General features: G+C 30.0%; 2 protein-coding genes across 3 annotated transcripts in view; one reads left to right on the top strand and one right to left on the bottom strand.

The window, feature by feature from the left end:
- LOC129910514 (inactive dipeptidyl peptidase 10) overlaps positions 1–23,006 on the top strand; it is a 178,366-nt gene that overhangs the window by 34,315 nt on the left and 121,045 nt on the right. The window contains exon 2 of one of the 2 annotated variants that reach the window (XM_055987920.1): positions 12,869–12,972. In XM_055987920.1, coding sequence (XP_055843895.1) covers positions 12,883–12,972 — 90 coding nt within the window. In that variant the 5' untranslated portion in view covers positions 12,869–12,882. Of the gene's footprint in view, positions 1–12,868; positions 12,973–19,608; positions 20,013–23,006 lie in introns of those variants that run through there. The other variant, XM_055987923.1, reaches the window with a different exon arrangement.
- Positions 1–23,006, bottom strand: part of LOC129910517 (XK-related protein 4-like) — a 141,600-nt gene that overhangs the window by 63,904 nt on the left and 54,690 nt on the right. The window lies entirely within an intron of this gene.

Here is a 23,006-nt window from a genome sequence, read left to right as displayed (position 1 = left end):
TAATTTTGTGGTTGGAGAAACTGTCACAAAATGAGTTTGAAAATTTTCATTGGCCATTCCCGACTAACAAATTTGCTCCTATAAAGCTTTACAGGTGTAAATGTTGTTCCTGTAAAGCTTTATAGAAGGGATAATGTTTGTTGGGTTGTAGTTATACATACTAGAGCCTACGATTTTGTTCGTGTATTTAATTACACGTGTACCCGATACACGTGTACACGTGTATCTAAAAAACGTTTACACGTGTATCTTATTTACACGTGTATTTATTAAATACACGTGTATTTATATTTACACGTGTAAATACGAAACAAAATGATTTTTTTGCTTTTTGGGGGTAAAATAAAAGTTTTTAAAACTAAACAACTGAAGATTATTGTGCAAATAAATAGTTCGAATTGGAAAAATAGTATTTGAACTTTTTGAAGACCTTATAAATAATTTATTCAAAAATTAAAAATAATGATGTGCCTTTTCATTAAAAAAAAGCTAATAAATTTTTCCAAGATATATTTGCATATTGCCTACTGTGTCTTTCTCAGAAGAAAGTGTACCAACTGTTACATGTTTTTTTTTTTTTTTTGTTAATCACCGTTTATTTGAAGATCATATGGTTTACTAAGTTCATAGTGAAAGTGTAAAAGGTGTTTTATAAATAAAGCGACAAATTCAATCAAAATAAATTTTAAAATAAAACTAAAATATGAAGCCAAGGAGTTGGGTATGGCAACATGCCCACCGAGAAGGGACAAATGCCTACTGTGACTTATGTAGTTCACAACAAAACAACCGTTTTTCTTGTCCCGGTGGAACAACCGGAGCCCTTGGACGGCATTTAAAGGGACTCCATGGAGTCAATTTAATTATTTTATATGTTTTGTTGCTTGGTAATCTAATCTAATCTGCTTTATTTTTTTACTTTTTAGTCGTATAATATTTGAAAGAAGATGATAATTTGCTTGGGTGGTATGAGCTCCCAAAGCCCCTCTCTTGCAATTTACCTACAAAAGCTTTTGCGATATTTAGAATGGGATAAAATAGATTTGGGGTGTTTCAACCCCCCAATGCCCCTCCCCTGAGTTCGGACCCCAAAATATTGCGTTGCAATCCAAACTTCATATGTGTACAAAGTTCAGTTCGATACGATAATGGGAATCGGGTCAAAATTTTTTTCCAAGATTTATATGGCTAGGGTTAGATAAGAATTTCCAATTAAATTTTCCGTGTAATTTCAATGTGTAAATCTAGCCAATAACCGCAAAAACCTGAACAATATCCTTTTCATTCAATATAATACATATTTTAGGAAATCGCCACCAAATCTACCTGTTCGAACGCTATTTACACGTGTAAATATAAATACACGTGTAAATATAAATACACGTGTATTTACAAATACACGTGCTTCGGCACGAATTATTTAAATACACGTGTAGCACGTGTACCTTAATACACGTGCAATAGTAGGCTCTAATACATACCTTAAAGTGAAAAAGTGGGAAATTTACAAAATTAATTTTTTTTTATTTCTTTCTAGCAATATTTGTTCTTGGAAAAAAACTACAAAAATTCTTTTTTAAACCAAAAAATAAGCTTTCTGCTTCATTATTTTTTATTTTGTCGTCGTTAAAACTGTCATAAAATGAGCTTGAAATCTATCACTTTTTGACTTTTCGCAAGAAGTAGCCGTTGTAGTTATACTTTTAAGGCTTAACTACAATGACCTTAAAAGTGAAAAAGTGGGAAATTTACCAAAGTAAAAAAAATTTATGTATTTCCTTCAAGCTCCATTTGTTTTTGGAAAAAACTACAAAAATTGTTTTTTAATCCAAAAAATAAGCTTTCTACATCATTATTTTAAATTTTTTGGTCGAAAAAACTATCAAAAAATGAGTTTGAAAATTTTCACTTTTTAACTTTTTGCAAAAAGTGGTCGTTGCAGTTATGCCTTTAAAGTCTTAACTACAATGAACTAAAAAGTAAAAAAGTGGGTAATTTACATAAGTAAAAATTTTTATTTCTTTCTAGCGTTATTTGTTTTTGGAAAAACTACAAAAATAGTTTTTGAAACCAAAAAATAAGCTTTTTGCATTATTATCGTAAAAACTGTCATAAAATGTGTTTGAAATTATCACTTTTTGACTTTTTGCAAAAAGTAGCCGCTATAGTTATATCTTTAAAGTCTTAACTACATTAGCTCAAAAAGTGAAAAGTTCCAAACGCATTTTTGTATGGTTTTTCGGGCTAGAAAATTAAAACAAAAAATGCGGAAAGCTTAATTTTTTCTATAAAATACAATTTGTTAACTCTTTTTTACAAAAAAAATTACGCTAGTGACAGTTTTTTCTTACCTTAAAATCAAAAATAATGATGCATAAAGCTTATTGCTTGCTTTAATAAACAATTTTTGTATTTTTTACCAAAAAATTTTCCAAGCGCTAGAAAGAATTTAAAAAAATTTAATTTTGTAAATTTTCCACTTCTTCACTTTTTAGGTCATTGCCCTACTAACAGTTCTGCTTCTATAATGCTTTACAGAAGCAACAATTGCATCTGTAAAGCTTTATAGAAACAAAATTGTTTGTCGGGTGTAGTTTAGGCTTTAAAGCCTGGTACGCTGCTCGCGCTAAATTTTAGCTCCCATACAAATTATCGAAAATTTTTAGCCTAGATAAAATGGATCCCATACAAGTTATCGATAACTTGTATGGGAATTTTATCTCAGCTAAAATTTAGCGCGAGCAGCGTACCAGGCTTAAGGAACAAAAAAGACGTTTTTGTTAGTTTTCCCTGAACCTCATTAGAAAAACGCTCTGTCATGCGGCATTTGTTGTGCGACAAAAAATTAGGGTCTTTTATGCAAAAATGTAAACTCTAAAAGAGAAAACTTGGTAAAATGGTAAAGGAACTGTCAAATTCTTATGTTCTTTCAAGAGAGAAAAGGACGAAGATAGATTTTATTGGTTTCATTATTCAGGTTTTGAGTGATTTTATATAAAAATACTGCAAAGCAAAAATGTATGGTATAACCTTTGGTGTAGGTTACCTTTATTTATAATCAAAGGTGTTTACAAAGGATTGGGCCTTAGTAATAGACTCGATTTTAATAGAATTAGATTTTAACAAAAAAATTCATGGTAATAAAACAAACATCTTACTTCTAAACTTAGATAACTTAAGATAACTAAAACAAAGTTAACCACAGTTAACATGCGATCATAAAACAACGCACCAATGTGAAACCACCTTAATGTTTTTTTGATTTTCGCTGAATGCTTTCATTCATTCATTCATTCTTGAATGACATTTCATTCTAGTCGATTGGAAATTCCAGCAGATATTCCAGTTGTTTTTGTTTTGTTTTCTTTTTTTTTTAACTAAAATGTCGAATTTTAATTTATTGAATTTATCTATTTCGGGTAAAAAAAACTTTAAAAAAATTACATTCTGCACTTATAGACCAAAATTCTAATCGTTCAGTATATAATTTATGCCCCTCCGGTTTTTGTGGGCCGCGTAGCTTGTACCACAAAATTCGCGTTCGCCGTTTTATTATATGATATCTGTCAATTTGAAGGATGTTGGCTTCTTCGTTGAGCCTCGTATTATATCCTGTTAAATTGCATTCCAATGCAGATTCCCAATACCTTCCTCCATGTTTGTCTTTGATATAGCGTGACCCAAATTGGCGATGATAGGAATTATAAGTCACATGAGTGTCGCGTAAAGTAACAGCTAAGTCCTCTGGCTGAGATGATTTGTATTGAGAAGTGCTACATTTGAGGAGAAAAAACCTGCGCAAAAATTATCACTTTACAAACCACGAACAGAAACTCACCTCCAATAAAAAAAAAATAATTGTCGTGAAAGTCGAATTTGCAACCGGTGATTTTTCAAAGGAAAAAAAATGAATTTAGTGGGCCCTGAGGGCTAAATTCCTATTTTTATGAGCTTCGTAGAGAGAAGCATTATTTTAAGGTGTCTACATAACTGTGAAGGCAGTGTCATTAAGTGCAAAGCTATTTCCCCATACAAAACTTTTGATCTGCAATTTCAAACAGAGTTTTTTTTTACTATTGGAGGTGAGTTTCTGTTCGTGGTTTGTAAAGTGGTAATTTTTGCGAAGTTTTGTTCTCCTCAAATGTTTAGCACTTCTTACAACCCGTTTTTCCGTCGTTAAACTGCATTTTATACCGGTTTTCAGCTTAATTTTTAGCTCGAAGTCATGCTATTCTGATCATTGCACATCTATCGGCCCATGTTGTGACTGAGTTACATCGACTTTTAATGTTGTTTCTATACCCTTGGATATTGCGCAAATAACTGCTTACTAAATTTTAACTTGTGTTTGTTTTTGTCCCAATGCATCGTTGGTTTCGGTCTAATTCAAAGGCTTCTTTTATTTTCCACATTTTGTCCGCGCCTAAAGATTTTTCACGACCCGTTTTCATCCTTACAAGTTATACACAATCAGATTTATTGACAGACACAATTTTGAGTCCAACAGACCCATGCAGCTTATTATTTATTAACATTTTTGCTTTCGAACCTATTCAGTTGAGTAAATCATAGTCAAACAGGCTTTTTGGAGGGAGGGTTAATGATGGACTGTCGTAGTTTGGATACGTGTGTTATTTCGACTCTAATAATCCTCGTTGTTGATTGGCAGTGGTTGATTTGTAAGTATTCAAAAATACCTAGAATAAAGGAAGTTGAAAATTATTTTGATAAGATTATCCGAAAATTTGAGTTGGATTGAACTCTTGAATGAATCTATATGTATCCAAAAAATTATCGAATGTTTTTACAATATGAAGAAAATTCCTAACTAATATTTTCTAAGAGTGCAAAAGAGTAAAATGGTCGTCAGTCATAATTCCAAGACTTTTGAATTTTGTTCAGGACTCCAGTAAATAATGTCCTGGTTTTCCTCAGGAGCAGTGTTGCCAGGAGCAGTCTCCCACCGCTTTCAAAAATGGTCCAAAAAAACGCAAACAAATTTTTGTGGCATGAATTTTTTTATTTTTTTTTTTAATTTTCTATTACTTTTTATTTAATTTTGTTCATAATTCTGGTTTTCACGCTCATTTACGGGGGTTAAATTAAATTTTTAATACATTTCTAAAAATGAAAAATGTATGCAAATAGGTTGTCTCTGTTCACACCTTGGTAGATTTTTGATGTAAAAAGCTTTGATTTTAAAGGACAAAGGAGCCTTAAATTTTAAGGAGCGAGTGAAGTGTTTTAGGAGCTTCTTTCAGTAGTAGTAGTTCCGGTTTTCCTTTGGTTTCAACGAACTGTTTAATATTCATTTAAAATAATTTTGTGTAATTTGACGAAACAAAATACTCAACATTAACAGTTTTTTTTTTATAGATTTTCATTATTTTCTTATTTTTGTCCACTATTTTATATTAGTTATTTATTTTATTTATTTGTAAATGTTTAGACTAATATTTTGATCTTGTTTTGCATTGAAATGCATAAAATTATATGTAACAATACGAATAAAAAAAGAAGATTCTGACATATATCATATTGAATAAAATATTGAATGGTCAAATAGGTTTTTTTTGAAATTTTATTTAGATGTGCATGTAATATTCATTTGTGCATTGAATCATTTTAATTTTATGCACATATAAATGTTGTATTGGGTAATGTGTTTTTAGAATTATATTTATCTGTACCAAGGAAAGTATTTTTTTTGTAGTGAAAGTATTTTATTTTATTCGAATTGAATTTAATTAAAAAGCAGTAAAATATGTCGTATTTGCTTACACAAAAAATATTTTTATTTATCTAATTCTGCAGTTAGTATCTAGTTATTACCAGTGGTGAAAACAAAACCAATTAATCAAAATTAACTAACAATATTTTTCTGTTTCAATCGTTTGCATTATTTGCAAAAAAGAAAAAAATCGTATGCAATTCAAAATTGATTTTTGAAAAAAAAAAATTAATGTTAAACTGAAAATTGATTCTTAAAAATTTGTCTTCATTAATTTTACTAAAATGTTTTTTAAAAATTTTCATTGAAATCGGTTAAATCGTTTGCGAGAAAGTCAGAAATCAAGAAAAACTCCTTTTTAACGCATATCTCCAATATCACGTTTTCGAGGTATTGCAATTTATTCACATTTCATTAAATTTAAAGCCGTCATTAAAAAGGTGAAATATCAAAATTTGCACCTATGCGATTTGACAGTTTTCTAATTTTTAATGGAGACTTTAAATTTAATGGAGTGTGAATAAATTGGTCCTTAGTGATTCTAGCAAAACTATTTGTCTCAATAAATCGGAGAACGGAAATATGGCGTTGCCGTATTTTTGCAAAAATTGAAATATTTTTTATTAATATTGTAGGTATTTTTCATCAAAGGATGAGCCAATTTTATTCAACATTTATTGATAGATATTTCTTATTATTTTGAAGTGTAAAATATAAAAAAAAAATTTTTGAAAAAAAAAGAACTGAAGTTCTTTTTGGATACTGACTTTTGATAAAATATTCACAATTTCTTTTTGACCCCCAAGCATTGCATTGTTGACAGATCGAAAGTTCCATTTTGCTAAGGTCATAGTTTCAATTTTCGGTGACACTTTTCCTCACACACAAACTTTGACAAAAAAGTATTTCTCTATGTCCTTAGGTACGTTCATAAATTTTGGAACGATATACAACAAGATAAACGTACGAGCAATAAAAAATACAATACACGACTATTGCCCGCAAAACGAAAGTCAGCAAATGTATAATGTTAAAGCCTTTTGACAGAGCAGTTTGGTGCACGTACCTATAAATAACCTTAATTCTTGTAAATTGAACTTCAACAAAGTAAAACCTTATTACGACATAAAAAGACATAAATTGATAGTCAATGGCTGGGTTTGGGTGTACCAGTACAGGATCACAAAGTAATAATATATCTAAAGATAAATTGATAAAGCTTGAACTCTGTCCGCAAGAGATACAAAAATAAAAAAAAAAAAAAAAAAAAAACAAGAAATCTAATACCTTTTTTTCCTTTGTGCGAATGCCAGTAATGGTATGGCAGAGTCACCATCATGCATAAGGATAACAAACATACAAATATATAATATGCATGACCAGAATATTTAACATATAACAGAAAGAGTATGGGATATGTAAATCTCTGATTTCTTTCACTGGTACAACCACAAACTAAACAAGTACCGACCTCTTCATTCGAGTTGTGTGTAGAATGGAATGAAATGAAAAGGAAAAAAAAGTATATTGCTATACCATAAAATGCGGGATACCAAAAACATGCATACATATTCGTATTTGGATAAATTAATGTCAACTTGCCCTCAAAGCATTTTCCAAAATCAAAAAGTTTACTCTAAGTACAAGATAACATTCGTTCCCAAATTACTACATAATAATGTTTTGTAGAATTTTCAACATCCTTTGAAAGTAAATGATCTCTTATGGGGTAAAACTCAAAAAGCACCGTCTAGCATACTCTTAGTAGAAAGTTATAGGAGAACTAAAATCCATATTAAGATTCAGAAGTTGGTCCCAATACACTAGCTTCAGCATTGCTTCAAGTACGAAGAATCCTTTTGCGCCATTTAGAATAAGGAGAGGTAATTCAAATAATTATAAACCCTTATATAAGAAGAAAATGCAGGTACCTACTTATACTTTATAATTTATGACCACACAATATTGACACAACATTTTGAAAGTGAGTAGGTATTTCGCCGGCGGCGGCGTAAAGCACAATTGTTCTAACTCCATTTTGCTTTCAGCCAGAGAAAGTGAATTTAATAAAAATACCATTGCAAATTCTTTTGAGCTTTTTTAGGAAAAAAGATATACTTACAAAATTTAAGAAAAGGATGCATAAAATTCATGTACCTACTGAAGTTTAATCAAGCAAAATTATAGTGGAGTACCTTAAGCAAATCATTAAGGAACCCGGCCGAACAGCTCCGATTTTGATAATTTTTTTTTCAACTGTCGGTAATTAAAAAAACTTTAACCTCTAAGCAGTTTTTCAAAAACTCTTCATTTAGTTTAATTTTTCGTATGTTTCCATACTCTTCATTTAATTTACTTAATTTAAATTTTACAAAGCTTCTAGCTTTTTAAATAAATGTGTATTTATATATTGTAGGTGCTGCCGTTGTGCTCAAATATTTTTTTTTGTTGTTGAAGTCAATTTGTGAAAAAATTTCATCTATCGTTTAAACGATGGAAGATTGTCCCTCACTCCCATATATTTTTTTTCCTTTAAATCTTTTGGTTTCATTTAATTTATGAAATTTAAGCAAAATTTTCGAAAACAAATTTTTTGCTCACAATATTTTTAAATTAAATTTAAAATAACAATAATGCAAGAGTGGTAATTTTCAACCTATAGAGGTTAAATTATTTTTAACTAACGACCGACGTTTGAAAAAAAGATCATTAAAATCGAAGCTGTTCGGACGGGTTCCCTAATATTGCCATTTTTTGTGTTTATTTACTCCACTATTAGATCGTTTTTGTGAAAGAAATTAACCTTTCTTTTATTAATTATCAGGAAAAAAACTATGAGGAAATCTGCTGAATCATTCATGCATCTAACAGTTTTCAAGCTTATTTTTTTTTATTTCTTTCATTAAATTTTATGTATTTTAAACAGTTATTATTTCAACAGTTCTTACCTGCTTCCTGACACACATAGAATGTATGAAGGTCTTATTCTAAATTATGATTTTATACTGAACTTAAATTTATGGTACAAACCTGTTGAATGGTTTCCGAGTCTACAGAGGACTAGGAAAATAAAAGGCACTTCTATATTATTTGTTACCAGCGAAACCCCAAAACCCCAGAATCATTGTTTTTCTGGTTACAACACCATTTATGAAACCCATCTCCATGTTTAAATACATACATGCACGAACTCCCGTGGTTATCGTCCAAAGGGTGTGGCAGATAATAAAAATTGGTCACTGTGGCGTATGAGTAACATTTTCTTTTCAATGACTGAAACGTTTTCTTGAAAAAATAACCAACTGACTACCATATAAAAACCATCACTAAATTTCATCACTCAGTTATTATGAAATGATCAGATTTCTTGGAAATCTGGGTTACAGGGTGTCCCACAGTCACCGCCACAGATCTTCATGAAAATTCGGTTACATTCTAGCTTTTGCCATCAAGAAAGGTTGAAAGGTGCAATAGACAAGAAAAAAAATAAAATTTGTCTTAAAATTAGAATAAAATATTTTTAACGGTTTCGACTTCCAAACGAGGTATGCCATTTAAATTCTTGCATTAAAAGAAATTTTTAATTTGTTGTTTGAAAATTGTCAGAGCCGCTTTTCTTTTAAAAAAATAATTTTCCAAAAACAAGATTTTTTAAACACATTTCAAAAATACTTTGGTATGGTAAGAAAATAAATTCGACACAAACAAAAAAAAAAAAATTCATAGGTCCCGTTTTCAAAAATTATTAAGACAAAATTAATCAATTAAAAAAAAATTAATTTTTGAATAGAACGGATTATCAAGTGCTTCTGTAGAAAAATTTTGTTGAAGCCTGTTAAGTCATTAAGCAGAAAATAAGAAAGCAAGAATACGGTGACTTGTCTTTCTAGAGAATCTTTCAAACCTCATAACGACTTCAACTTAATCGTGCTCTGGGTTGTAGCTCGCGATAGAGATGAAATGTCCCATTGTTATTTCTAAGCTTGCCTTATCGGAAGTAATAATAAATTAATAAAGCTAGTACTTGCATTAAATTATTTCAAATTAACGTACACCATTAATTAATTTTAATTTATAACTTATTTGACACAAATAAAATGTGTTCAACTTTAAATTTAAACTAATAATTGATTTCAATATAATTTGAAAAATAAAATGACCGTGATTTTTTTCATATTAGATGTATAATAAATAACTTAAACGGATATAAAGTCAAACGAAGGATAGGTGGTTCATTTATCATCATGAAGGGTCGATTTGAATTTTGCTTTAGAAAGTTCTTTGGTAGACAAGCTATATAGTGGAGTAACTAAAGCTCAAAAATTGGCAATATTAGGGAACCCGACCGAACAGCTTAGATTTTGATGATCTTTTTTTTCAAACGTCGGTAATTAAAAATACTTTAAAGTCTATAGATTAAAAATTGCCGGTGTTGCCGTTTTGATTTTTTAAATTTAATTGAAGTTTTTTGTGAACAAAAACAAATTTTTTTCAAAAATTTTTCTTAAATTTCATAAATTAATTGATGCACAAAGATTGTCTAGGAAATTCAAGGAAAAAAAATATATGGGAGTGAGGGACAATCTACCATAATTCAAGCGATAGATGCAATTTTCTTATTAATTGACTTCAAACACAAAAAAAAATATTTGAACACAACGGCAACACCTACAATATTCAAATACACATTTTTTAAAAGCTAGAAGCTTAGTAATATATGTAAAATTAAAATTAAGTTAATTGAATGTACGGCTTTTGAAAGAATGGTAATTGAACTCAGATTTTTGAAAAAAAAAAATTATTGAAAAAATTTTAACATGTCGTTTTTTAAACTTGGTCGTAATATAAAATGCATTTATTTTCAAATTTTTTTGGCCGCATTTATTATGATTTCAAATTATAAAAGGAAATGTCAATATGTATTACGGTTTATGAAAAAAATTAAAAAGTATTTCATTTTCGAAGAACTTTTTTTAATAAAAGTTTTGAAAAAAAATGTAACTTATTTTTTTTTTTTAAGTTCAACATCTAAACAAAAAATTATTTTTTATTCATTTAATAACCCTTACTGTTGAAAGTTAAAAAGCAAAAATTTAAACTTCTTATTTACCACAGTCTTTGAGAAAATTAATTAATTCAATGCAAACATTCAGTTTTAATAAAAAAAAAACCATTGAAATTGAAGTAATTTTTCATTTTTTTTTTTTCAAAAGTGTGATATGTTTTACCTTTTTTGCTTCAAAATTCAACTGATAATATTTATGGCCACAAATTTTTTTTAAATAAATTCATATTTTATTAGAAAAAGTTTGGAAAAAAGTCATTTTAAATTTTTCTAATAACATTTTTACTTGCGATATAGGTACTATAGGGCAAGTTTAGGATTCGTAAAAAAAATCGAACTCGAGATAACAATTTTACATGACATTACGATGATGGAGAATGCCAAAAAAGTGGGTCCGGCAATTCTGTCTGTCTGTCTGTCTGTCTGTCTGTCTGTCTGTCTGTAAGAACCTCGAGCTACAGCCTAAACTACTGAAGCGATTTTCTTCAAACTTGGTTGTTAACAGTTTTGGGTGATTCCCTAGAGGAGAAATTGAAGTTTTTTTTTTAGGACCAAAACTAACGGTACCTGTCATATAACGGAAACAGAAAAGTTGATTTATTTCAAAAACGGCTCTAACGATTTTGATTAAAATTTTTATGCTTACTTTTACAGATAAGAGGCTTCTTTGATAATGCAAAAAATATTTTTTGTATCGTTATTAACGGTACCTGCCATAGAACGGTTTTTTGGATTTATGAATTTCTCATAAACGACAAAACAGATTTCGACCAAATTTTTAATACAGAAACGTTTTAATAATCATTATTTTAAAAAATTTTAAATTTTTCAAAAAACACTTTTTTGGATTTTTAAAAAATATTTCAAAATTTTTTTTTGAAAAATAAATTTTTTGGAAACGGGCTGGTGAAAAATTTTGAAATTTCGTTTTTATGTGTAAATTAATTATTTATTCAAAATTGCATATCACCTTTTTTTATGACAAATGTTAAAAAATTTTTATATATAAAAAATTATTTTTTTAAAAAACGGCTCTAACGATTTTCGAAAAAAATTTTCTAAAAATTCCTTTTTATACTAGAAATAAAGTTTCATACTTAGTTTTTTGTAAAAGAGCATTTAAAACGGTATTTAACTATTTATAAAAACAGATTTTATTTTTTTGCAGCACTAACGAAATTCCGTGAAAATATCAAATTTTAATTTTTCTCTTATTTTGTTCAATTGAAAACTTTAACATTAGAGTAACTTTTACCATAAGAGCAAGTACGTGCGACCCCAGTCGTGCAATTTATTTTTTTTAATTCTGAGTTTTAGGACCATTTTTTCAAAAGTCTTGATTAAATTTAATGGATTTAAATTTAAGATATAAGAATGAGCTTCTGGCTTTTTAAAAATGTATTTTAAAATATTGTAGGTGTTGCCGTTGTTTTCAAAATATTTTTTTTGTGTTTGAGGTCAGAATGTTAGAAAATTGCATTTATCGCTTAAACGATGGAAGATTGTCCCTTACTGCCTTTTATATATTTTCCTTAAATTACCTAGAGAATCTTTTGCTATCATTTGTTTTATGAAATTTAAGCAAAAAAAATGGTTTTGTTAAAAAAAAAATTAATTTTAATTTTAAAAAACAATACGGCAACACCGGCAATTTTTAATCTATAGACTTTAAAGTATTTTTAATTACCTACGTTTGAAAAAAAAAATCGTCAAAATCAGAGCTGTTCGGCCGGGTTCCCTAATAATTTGCTTTAGTTACTCTACTAATATGTATGTTTATTTCCACAGTGCATTTTCACAAGTTTTATGATAAAGTACTCCCGAATAACAGTATTTAATAGTCTTCTGGACAGAATTGTTTGATTTAAAGATTAAAATTGCAATCAGGGATAAGGAAATAGTTAAATTAATTACATAATTTGAGAGCTAGACTATTATTGGTTTAAAAGTTGTTTTTCACAGTGATTATATATAAATTAATGAAATCTGTTTTGATAATCAAATTATGTATTTGACACAAGTAAATAATTTGTGATAACTGATAAGTAATGAACTTTCTTGCTTTTTTTTAGAATATTTAAAAACCATGCAGACCAACGTCCAAATCGACTCCAAAAACCTTCGACCGAGAAACGAAGAAAATTATCGTGGAAGAGGACATCATATAACTATAGAGGTAAGTCTGTAGTGTAGATATAATTAAGAGGATTAACAAGTAAAATAAAATTTACAAAAATTAAACAAAAATACAAAGAAGTAAAAAAAGGTGAAATAGTAGGGTTCATCAGTTAGATGCTGTTTTACCCTTCTAAGAGGCAAACATTATTATTAGATAAGCGAAGGAAAAGTATTTCCATCATCTCCTATATAAAAGTCACTTCTCATCTGCAGTCCTGATTGACTTATCAGACATCTCAATAACCTAAAATACCTCCGCTTTGGAGGCGAATAAATCTATTTCTCTGGAGGCTGGTGACTGGAGATTTTGTTTTTATTTAAATTTAAACTTCAAAATATAAATACATTTTTTATAAGACTTTGACATTTCTTTTTCTCTAAACTTTCGTCTGTTAGATAAATCATTGTCACTTACATTGTCATTGACATTGCCATTTTCATTCGTAAAAAATATATGATCTATTTTTGGAATTTAATAAACTTTGTATTGGCATTTACGGCCTTGTTATGTTTAAAATATAAAATTTCCCCAAAGGAAACCTTTTTTATTTGTTAGGTGCCTACCGTTATTTAAGGACAAAGGTTGATAAGAACCCTTTTTTAAGTTGATTTGTTCTAAAACATTTTCTTTGAATTTCATGGGATAACTGATGAGATGTAAGTTAACATTTGAACCTAACAATTACGCATGTGTTTGTTTAAGGGACACACAATAAAAAAGTATAAAGGACCACAAACAAGAAACCAAATCAACCAAACGAACAAAATACTTGCGTCATTTTTGAAAAACCACATTCAAAAATGACTGTGGTTCTGCAGCTGAATAAGAGTAAGCCTTCCCTAATATAAAATGTGGTTGGAGGTGGTGATGTTATAATTTGGGGTTAAATCTGTTGTCTAGATCACAATTCACCAGGACCACATGAACGTTAATGAAATTGTGGCTAAAAAGGGATGACACATTTACAACAGAGATTGTGTTAAATTTCAAAACCATCTAATATGATACTTGTAAAGGCATGTATGTGTGTGCTTGAGTGTATGTAACGAGTATTTGTCACAAAATTTTGTGAATGGTGAGCTGTGTAATATGACTCGTTTATTTTAAATTAGGTAAATGATTAAGATAAATAATAAACGCGAAAACGAGCGTTTAATATGAACAAAATCAAGGACATTAAAAGGAATGTATGAAAATTCATTCTAATTCCACAATATTTTAGCAAAGTCATTTCCTAAATTGCTTTAAGTTATAGCACATTACTTTTCTTTGTCGCTCATTGAGACTAGAAACCTTCAGAACAAGGGTTACCAGCATTCAAACATTAAATAAACTTTAAAGATTTTATATTTTTTATAACAAAGCTTAGAAAAAGAATGGAAATACCTATAAGCTTAAGTTTGTTTTTTTTTTTTATATAAGAGCTCTTGTTTTGTAAAAATAGTCCATGTAAACTAATTTTAAAACAAACCACAATTTTAAGATAGGTATATTTCTTTTACAACATTATAGCAAGCAACATTATCAAAATATGAATATCAATGTACCTACGTAAAAATTAAAAATGATTTTTTACACAAACAGTCAACAGATACTATTTGCTTTACCCTAGTTTAATCGAATCAAGTTCCTATTCCTATACCACAATGCTTGTATACATGTCATTTTTATCCTGGTGTCCATAATGGACAAAATAGTAATGACACACAAGGCGCCCACATTCTTGTGTGTGTATCCTTAAGCAGCATAGAAAAATTCTCATTCCAAAAAGCTATCATTATGCTAATATTTTAAGTTTCAGAGCAATAAACAAAATAAAACCAGCTTAATGTGAATTGAATTTTTTTGGAATGACTTGGGAATGGAAAAATGGTAGTGAGTTGAAAAATTCTTTAGTTTGTTAAAATTATTATTTGGTGTAAATTACTTTAAAAGTGCTAAGATGTGTTTTCTAGAATTTATATATAATACGTTTTTTGGTTCGACTTAGATAATTATGAAGTAGGTTTATTAGAACAGTTTTTATCGCTTCAACTAAATTTTAAAATTTTATAATTGTATTTATTATGGCGTTCGTTATTTAAGGGTTTTTCGAGCATGAAGTTCCTACGTCAAAAAACTATTTCAAAATAATAAAAAAAATCCCCTAATTTTAGCAGGGTTAAAGACATGATAACTGCCTTCAAAAAAGTCATTAAAAGGCTACTTCTTTGATACGTTTTTTCACCATTAACACTCAACGTACTTTACCTAGAGGTGACTATAATTCTTTGCCGCCGGGTACAAAGGGGTTAAGTCACAAAATTGCACTTTTCGTTTTTCGATGAAATAAGAACCTCTTTTTACTTGCGATATAGGTACTATAGGGCAAGTTTAGGATTCGTAAAAAAAAAATCGAACTCGAGATAACAATTTTACATGACATTACGATGATGGAGAATGCCAAAAAAGTGGGGCTGGCAATTCTGTCTGTCTGTCTGTCTGTGTGTCTGTCTCTATCTGGAGCTGCAGCCTAAACGAGTAAAGTGATTTTCTTCAAACTTGGTAGTTAGCAGTTTTTGGTGATTCCCTAGAGGGGAAATTGAAATTTTTTTTTTATGACCAAAACTAACGGTACCTGTCATATAACGGAAATAGAAAAGTTAATTTTTTTCAAAAACGGCTCTAACGATTTTGATTAAAATTTTTGTGTGTAGTACACACACATAAGAGCCAACTTTTGAAATAAAAAAAATATTTTTTGTACCGTTATTAACGGTACCTGTCATAGAACGGTTTTTTTCGTTTCTGAATATCTCGTACAAAATTAATCCGATTTAAATGAAAATTTTTATAGAAAAGTGTGTAAGTAAAGATAATAATAAAATTTTAGAAAATTTTCAAAAAACGCATTTTTGGTTTTTTTAAAAATATTTCAAAATTTTTTTTTGAAAAATCAATTTTTTGAAAACGGATCAATGAAAAATTTTGAAATTTAGTTTTTATGTGTAAATTAATTATTTCTTCAAAATGGCATACCAACTTTTTTTTTAAAAAATGTTAAAAAATTTTTATATATAAAAAATTATTTTTTTAAAATACGGCTCCTACAATTTTCGAAATTTTTTTTCTAAAAATACCTTTTTATACAAGAAATAAAATGGCATATTTTTTTTTTTTTTAAGATAATTTAAAACGGAGTTTAATTAATTATAAAAACAGATTTAATTTTTTTATACTACTTATGAAATTTCTACAAAATATCAAATTTTTAATTTCTTGAATAAAAAGCTTTAACATTATAGTTACTTTAAGCATAAGAGCAAGTACGTGCGACCCCAGTCGTGCAATTTATTTCTCTTTTATTTGGTATCAAAAACATTAATTTAGAACAACTCTTTTTATATATGTAAATAAAAGGATCAATGCTAAAAAATTCATCGATTAGCTTATTTTATTTTAACTTCGCATTTTCTGGCAAACTATCATTTATGACTTTACTCCTTTGTACCCGGATCTCCAGCAAAGAATTTTTAGTTTAATGTGTAATGTTTTTAATGTCTTTACACTTTTCGCAAATTTCTTCAAACTTAAGGGTTGAGTTATTTGGAAAATTCTTATCCCAATTTCTTACCCGAATCGTCAGCCCAACACTTGAGGGGATATAAACCCATATGTGCATGTGCATGTTCAAGTACATACATATCACAAAAAACCTATTCCTGTTAAAAAAAGAGCCAAGTTCTCTTATATTGAAATTATGCTGGCACAAAAAGTACTGAGATGTAAAAGTGTACCAAGTTCTAAAGTTTGGGTTCAAATTCGTATCAATAAAATTTTGATTGTTTACTTGACAATTTTTCTTAATTATAGATTTTTAAAGTTATTTAAAAAATTGCCAAGTAAACAATCAAAATTTTATTGATACGAATTTGAACCCAAACTTTAGAACTTGGTACACTTTTACATCTCAGTACTTTTTGTGCCAGCATAATTTCAATATAAGAGAACTTGGCTCTTTTTTTAACAGTAATGTTTTTGTTGTGATTTCACTACTTTTTGCAAGGTATGGCTGTAGAATATAAAATCTCTATATTTGATGAAAATTCAGTGAAAATGGGTGGTTGCCACGCCCCCTGCCTGAAATTCTCAAACTTTGAATTTTTTCCTTTGTGTAAACTACCAGCTCCACCATTCTACCAAATTTCAAGATTCTACGACAATCAGAAGTGCTCTATAATATTTGATGAAAATTCAGCGGGAATGCCGGTTGCCACGCCCCCTGGCTGAAATTCTCAAATTTAAAATTTTTTCCTTTGTATAAACTACCAGCTCTACCATTCTACCAAATTTCAAGATTCTACGACAATCAGAAGTGCTCTATAATAATTTATGAAAACTCAGCGGAAATGGGCGGTTGCCACGCCCCCTGGCTGAAATTCTCAAGTTTTAAATTTTTTCCTTTGTATGAACTACCAGCTCTACTATTCTACCAAATTTCAAGATTCTACGACAATCAGAAGTGCTCTATAATAATTTATGAAAATTCAGCGGAAATGGGCGGTTGCCACGCCCCCTGGCTGAAATTCTCAAATTTTAAATTTATTCCTTTGTATAAACTACCAGCTCTACTATTCTACCAAATTTCAAGATTCTACGACAATCAGAAGTGCTCTATAATAATTTATGAAAATTCAGCGGAAATGGGCGGTTGCCACGCCCCCTGGCTGAAATTCTCAAGTTTTAAATTTTTTCCTTTGTATAAACTACTAGCTCTACTATTCTACCAAATTTCAAGATTCTACGACATTCAGAAGTGCTCTATAATAATTTATGAAAATTCAGCGGAAATGGGCGGTTGCCACGCCCCCTGGCTGAAATTCTCAAGTTTTAAATTTTTTCCTTTGTATTAACTACCAGCTCTATTATTCTACCAAATTTCAAGATTCTACGATAATCAGAAGTGCTCTATAATATATGATGAAAATTCAGCGGAAATGGGCGGATGCCACGCCCCCTGAATTGAAAATCTCAAATTTTCGATTTTTTCCTTTGTATACACCACAAGTCCTATCACCGTGTAAAATTTCAAGTTTCTACGATATCGGGAAGTTCTCCATAATTTTGATGATCTGTCAGTGAGTCAGTGAGTCAGTGAGTCAGTTACGGTTTTTGCGATTTTTGAAGCCCTATATCTCAGAAACTACTCATCGTAGGAGGCTGAAATTTTGTGAGGAGTTTGGTTTTTACGAGCTCAACAAATGTAGTGAGTTTGAAATTTCTAGCATCTTTGGTGTGGAAGTTAGAGGGGGGTCGAAAATGGCCTGAGTTGTTTCCTGTAAATAAGGGTGTAGAGCCAAAGTTGCTAGAGAACTTGGCTGGGCACTACCGTGCCCCTTGATATGCTTATATGCGAAATTATGATCTTACTTTAAGTGTTATAAAATTTTTAATAGGAAAGTTGTCCGGTGTGATCGCTTTACCAGTTTTTGATTTTTTTTTGCCAAAAAATTGCGTATTCGTCTGGTGTGGAAACATTATGAAGGAAAATTCAAATCTTCACAGACAGCAACGTTTAATGACTCCCTATCGTAATGCACTCATTATTCTCCCAACGTTCGGTACAATTTACATTTCAATATGTATTTTTACATTAACCATGATTTCCCTCAGGATATTGCTCTATGGAATACAAAATTGAAAAGACTATACAAAATGTACCAAAAAAGGCAGTGAAGTCAAAATATACAAATAAAAACTCATTATTATTTGCGCATACCTACCTACCTAACAGTAAATAAAACTCATTTGTCCATGCTGCAAGAATCTACAAGTGTTTGCAATAGCAAACTTAAAACAAATAGAACAATAAAATGGACAAATTCCACTTGGAGAAAAATCCACCACGCTCAGCAGTATAATGAATGTGTCAACGTTGTTGGCATCAAATTTCATCGCCTGGTATATTTTTTAGTACTCTCACTACAATAAATTTGCCAATATGATATGCCATCATAAACATGAAAGCGTTGACATCTGATACAAATTGCAGTTTCATTAGTCAAGCTGACAAAGCAAAAAAAGGTCCTCTAATCTGTGTACTTAATGTTGGATAGAGCAGCTGTTTTTACGTTTGTTTGCAGATCAAACATAATCTTTACTCTCACTCTCATGATACTAAAAAAGTGCTTTCTCTCACCTTAATGCTCTCTTATACAGTTTTCTGCACAAAAAAAGCTTATTTTTCCTGTCAAATTTGTTGTGTTATTATGGAAAAAAAAGCTTTTCGAAATCAGCTGTTTCATGATGTTGCAATCATCTCTGACTCTCTGTTACAACAACCACCTGAAAATAAGACATCCCTGTGTACCGAAATAACAACGCAGGCAATATGGCTGCTTGTATTAAGTCACCTTGGGTGGATGCTTGAATGTGAATCCTCCCTCATCAGTGCTTGTGTTGTATAGCGTAGGTCCCATGGGTTTGGGCTAGGGGAAGGACTTTTCTAGCCAAAAGAACACGGAGGGATGAAAGCAAAATGTATACCCATACAGTTTTAACGGCTATTATACGTGTGCGATAAACGCCAAGCTTAAATGCCAATACGATGAACTTCATATTCCAGTATCCTGCTGATGATTGAAAGGACTTTTCTCAGTCGAAAATTATATTCACGAGCGTGTTGACACGCCATTTTGTTGCTTTTTAACGCTGTTTCTAAATCGAGTCCTTTCATTTTAGTTCTGTCTTTGCTTCTTCACGGCTTTTTTTGTTTGTTTACTTTTGTGTGTCTTTGTTTTGGTGGTGTTTGGTTTTATGTTTTTTAATTTTATTTTGGGTTGTTCGTGTTTGTTTGTTTGTTTTTGTGCTTCGGTTAACGGTTTATAAGCGCGGGCTTCGAGTGTTGCATTATGCGTTTTAGCACCAGTTCTGACGGTGTTTATTGTTTTTATTTCTAAACAAACAAAACAACCAAGAGTATTTTGAAAAGCTTTTATTTAAAGTTCATATTCGCAATACAAAAGGAAAAAAGAATAAATAAAGTTCGCGATTCTACCGTAATGATAAAAATATTGAATTGTTTTGTTATTTCTGAAACCAGTGAAGTTTTGTTAGAAGCGTTTTTTTTGTTTTTGTTATTTTGGATTTAAACTTGCAAAACGTAATCAAAATAAAGTACTCATATATGCCCGTTGTACTTGAGCTATTTTTATAACTCCACCATCGTCGTCGTCTAAAGCATTACAACCTACACCCTACTGCGTTAGTACCTGTTTCTCTTGTGCACCTTGAATGCTTTCACTTAAACTTTAATATCCAACCTCAGGATTAATTTATAACCCTCTGTAACCTTGTAAATTCCTTGGAGGATAACCTATTTCTTTTTATCTTTTACGCGGAATTTAATGCGAGGAATTTTTTGCTTACATATTTAAAATTAAGGATAATTTTTTTCCTTTTCCTTTTCTTTATTTACGAGTTCCTTGATGTTGGAAAAAAAAAAAAATAGAATTTAAATAGAGATCAGTCTTATTTGATTTTTATTTTTATTTAATTGAGATTTTATGTGCGAAAACCAACACACTGAGTGCGAAAAAAATAACTTCTTGTCACACAATCATACATACACACACACAGGCAATAGAATTGATTTATATCAAGGATTACAACGTAATCACATTTGTATTTTTGATGTTAAATTGAATTGAATTGGGTTGTGGCAGGCTGTGGGAGGCAAAAAGGAAGGCGGGCGGCAACAATGGCAGGCAGTAGTGGCATTGGCAGTAATGGAGTAAACACAACACATGGATAAATGGGAATCGAGATTGAAAATACATTTTGATGGGCATCGTTCGGTTGTTGTGACTTTGGGGAAAACAAAAGACACAAGCATACATTTTCGAGATGAATTTTATACGAGAAGAAGCCGGTAAGGATATATTGTTTGTTTTTTTTTTTTTACGTACCTATATCGCACCTTATAGGAAACACCTATATACACTAAATATACCAAACAATGATACATATACATAGCCATACACACTACTGGCACTCTTGTGTGTCAAGAGATTCCATTTGGAAAGAATGAATTTTACTATAGGTAGTCTGATTTATATGTACACAGATTTGTTGTTTTGGGATTTTGCTGTTGAGTTAAGAAATGGTGAATTTCGCCAGAGAAATTGTTTTGAATTTCAGGAACTACCTTCGTGAACATAACTATTATTGTTCTTTTATTTAAAACTTTCTGTCTCAAAAACGTGAGGGTAAACTTGGATTTTTTGATACCCTTACAAATAATTTAATAAAATTCCATAACTACTGTAGAATCAATTTTGTGTGTTTGGAATTTTTATCTTTAATTGAAAGATATTTTTTTTCTTTTGATGCTTACCTATAACATACATTTTCAATATTGCTTTATCGAAATAGTACTCCATATTTCTAATAAATGACGCCAATATATTTTAGTTGGCAGTTAGTGTTGAAAGTTCGGATTTTTTTTTTGAAAATAAGTAAATTTGTGAAAAATCTACCTACGTAATTCAGAAAAAATAGTTTTTCTGGATAAAGTAACGGGGTTTTATTTTTGGATTTTAGGAAAGTGTCTTAAGATATATATTAGATAGTTTTTTGTTTGAATTTTTCATTTACATATATACAAAAATAAATTATTTAACCCTAGTTTACGGATTGGGGTTCGTGCGAACCCCAACGCATGTTTAAATGGTTATAACTTTTTTCTAAATCGTTTTTTCGACCTGGGATGAAAACTCAGTGAACGAAATTAATTTTTGTTTATATAATTTTCTGGAATTTTTTTTTGAAAAAAAGTCACAAACCAAATTTGGGGTTCATGCGAACCCCAAGACTTAAAATGGACTATTTTCAACAATTTTTATTATATTTTGGCAAAACCAAACACGTGTTATCATAAAAAGACACCGCAACTGTCACCTTAATCAATAACAGAAAGAGACAATGCATCAAATTGTTGATAATGAACAATTAGAGGTGCATAAAAGCTGGGGTTCGCGCGAACCCCAAGTTTGGTTATTGCATTATTTTGCGTGCCGTAAACTAGGGTTAAACTTATTTTTTTACTCCGTAAATTTCGAAATATCAAAGTATATAACGAAGACATGCAAATTCAAAAAAATAGGTGTTTTTTTATAGTTAAGGCAAGTATTGACATTATAGTTTTCATGAAATGAAATGCAATGCTTTTTTTCTGCTATCTATAACAGTGTTAAAAATTACAAAGTATTGAAATTTAAAGTAAACATAATTAACAAATCATTATTAGATTCGGAAATATTTCTCAAGAGAAATACAACTCATATGTATAAAATGACAGTATGCAATACTTTAGCGACAAGTTTTAATCGTAATTTATAAGTGTATACTATACACAGAGAAAAATAGACCACATAAAATAGAACAAAAACAATAAGATTTCTCTATGGTTTTCATCCAAAAAGGAAACCTTATTAAAACAATCGGGTTTTCCTTATTGTTTTAAAATCTGCAAAAAAATAAAAAAAACGATGACCAGGCTGGGAATCGAACTGGAGACTTCAAATCATTATTCGCCCACCTTACCACCTGAACCAACATGCCATGAAAATATTGATGGCGATTTTTGTCTAGTGCTAAGTTGCAAAAAAATCAACTTTTCAGTCAAATTTTAATAAGATTTTCTCTATAAAAATAATAAGAAATCTCCTTAAAAAAACCATATTAATCGTTGATTTTAATAAGATTTCCTTATGAAATGTATGGAAGGTAAAACAATATGGCAATCTGTTAGTTTTTAGCGGGTCATATTTTTCTCTGTGTAATCAACCTACATTTATGATTGATCTCGAGCTACTTATGATCATTTTAAATAGCATTTCTTCAACTTAGGTCTCATTGCTTTACTGGTATTTCTACTACAACTACCTCATATGCATTTTTTCTCCAGTTTCCACACATTTTTCAGACAAAATTTGGTGTCACCAACAATTTTTGAATCAAATAAATGGTTTTCATGAATTTTGAACTTTAAT

This window comes from Episyrphus balteatus, chromosome 2, assembly GCF_945859705.1.
Source record: "Episyrphus balteatus chromosome 2, idEpiBalt1.1, whole genome shotgun sequence".
Lineage (NCBI taxonomy): Eukaryota > Metazoa > Arthropoda > Insecta > Diptera > Syrphidae > Episyrphus > Episyrphus balteatus.
The sequence above is the reverse complement of the archived record's forward strand: the minus strand, read 5'-3'. Positions and strand labels throughout refer to the sequence as shown.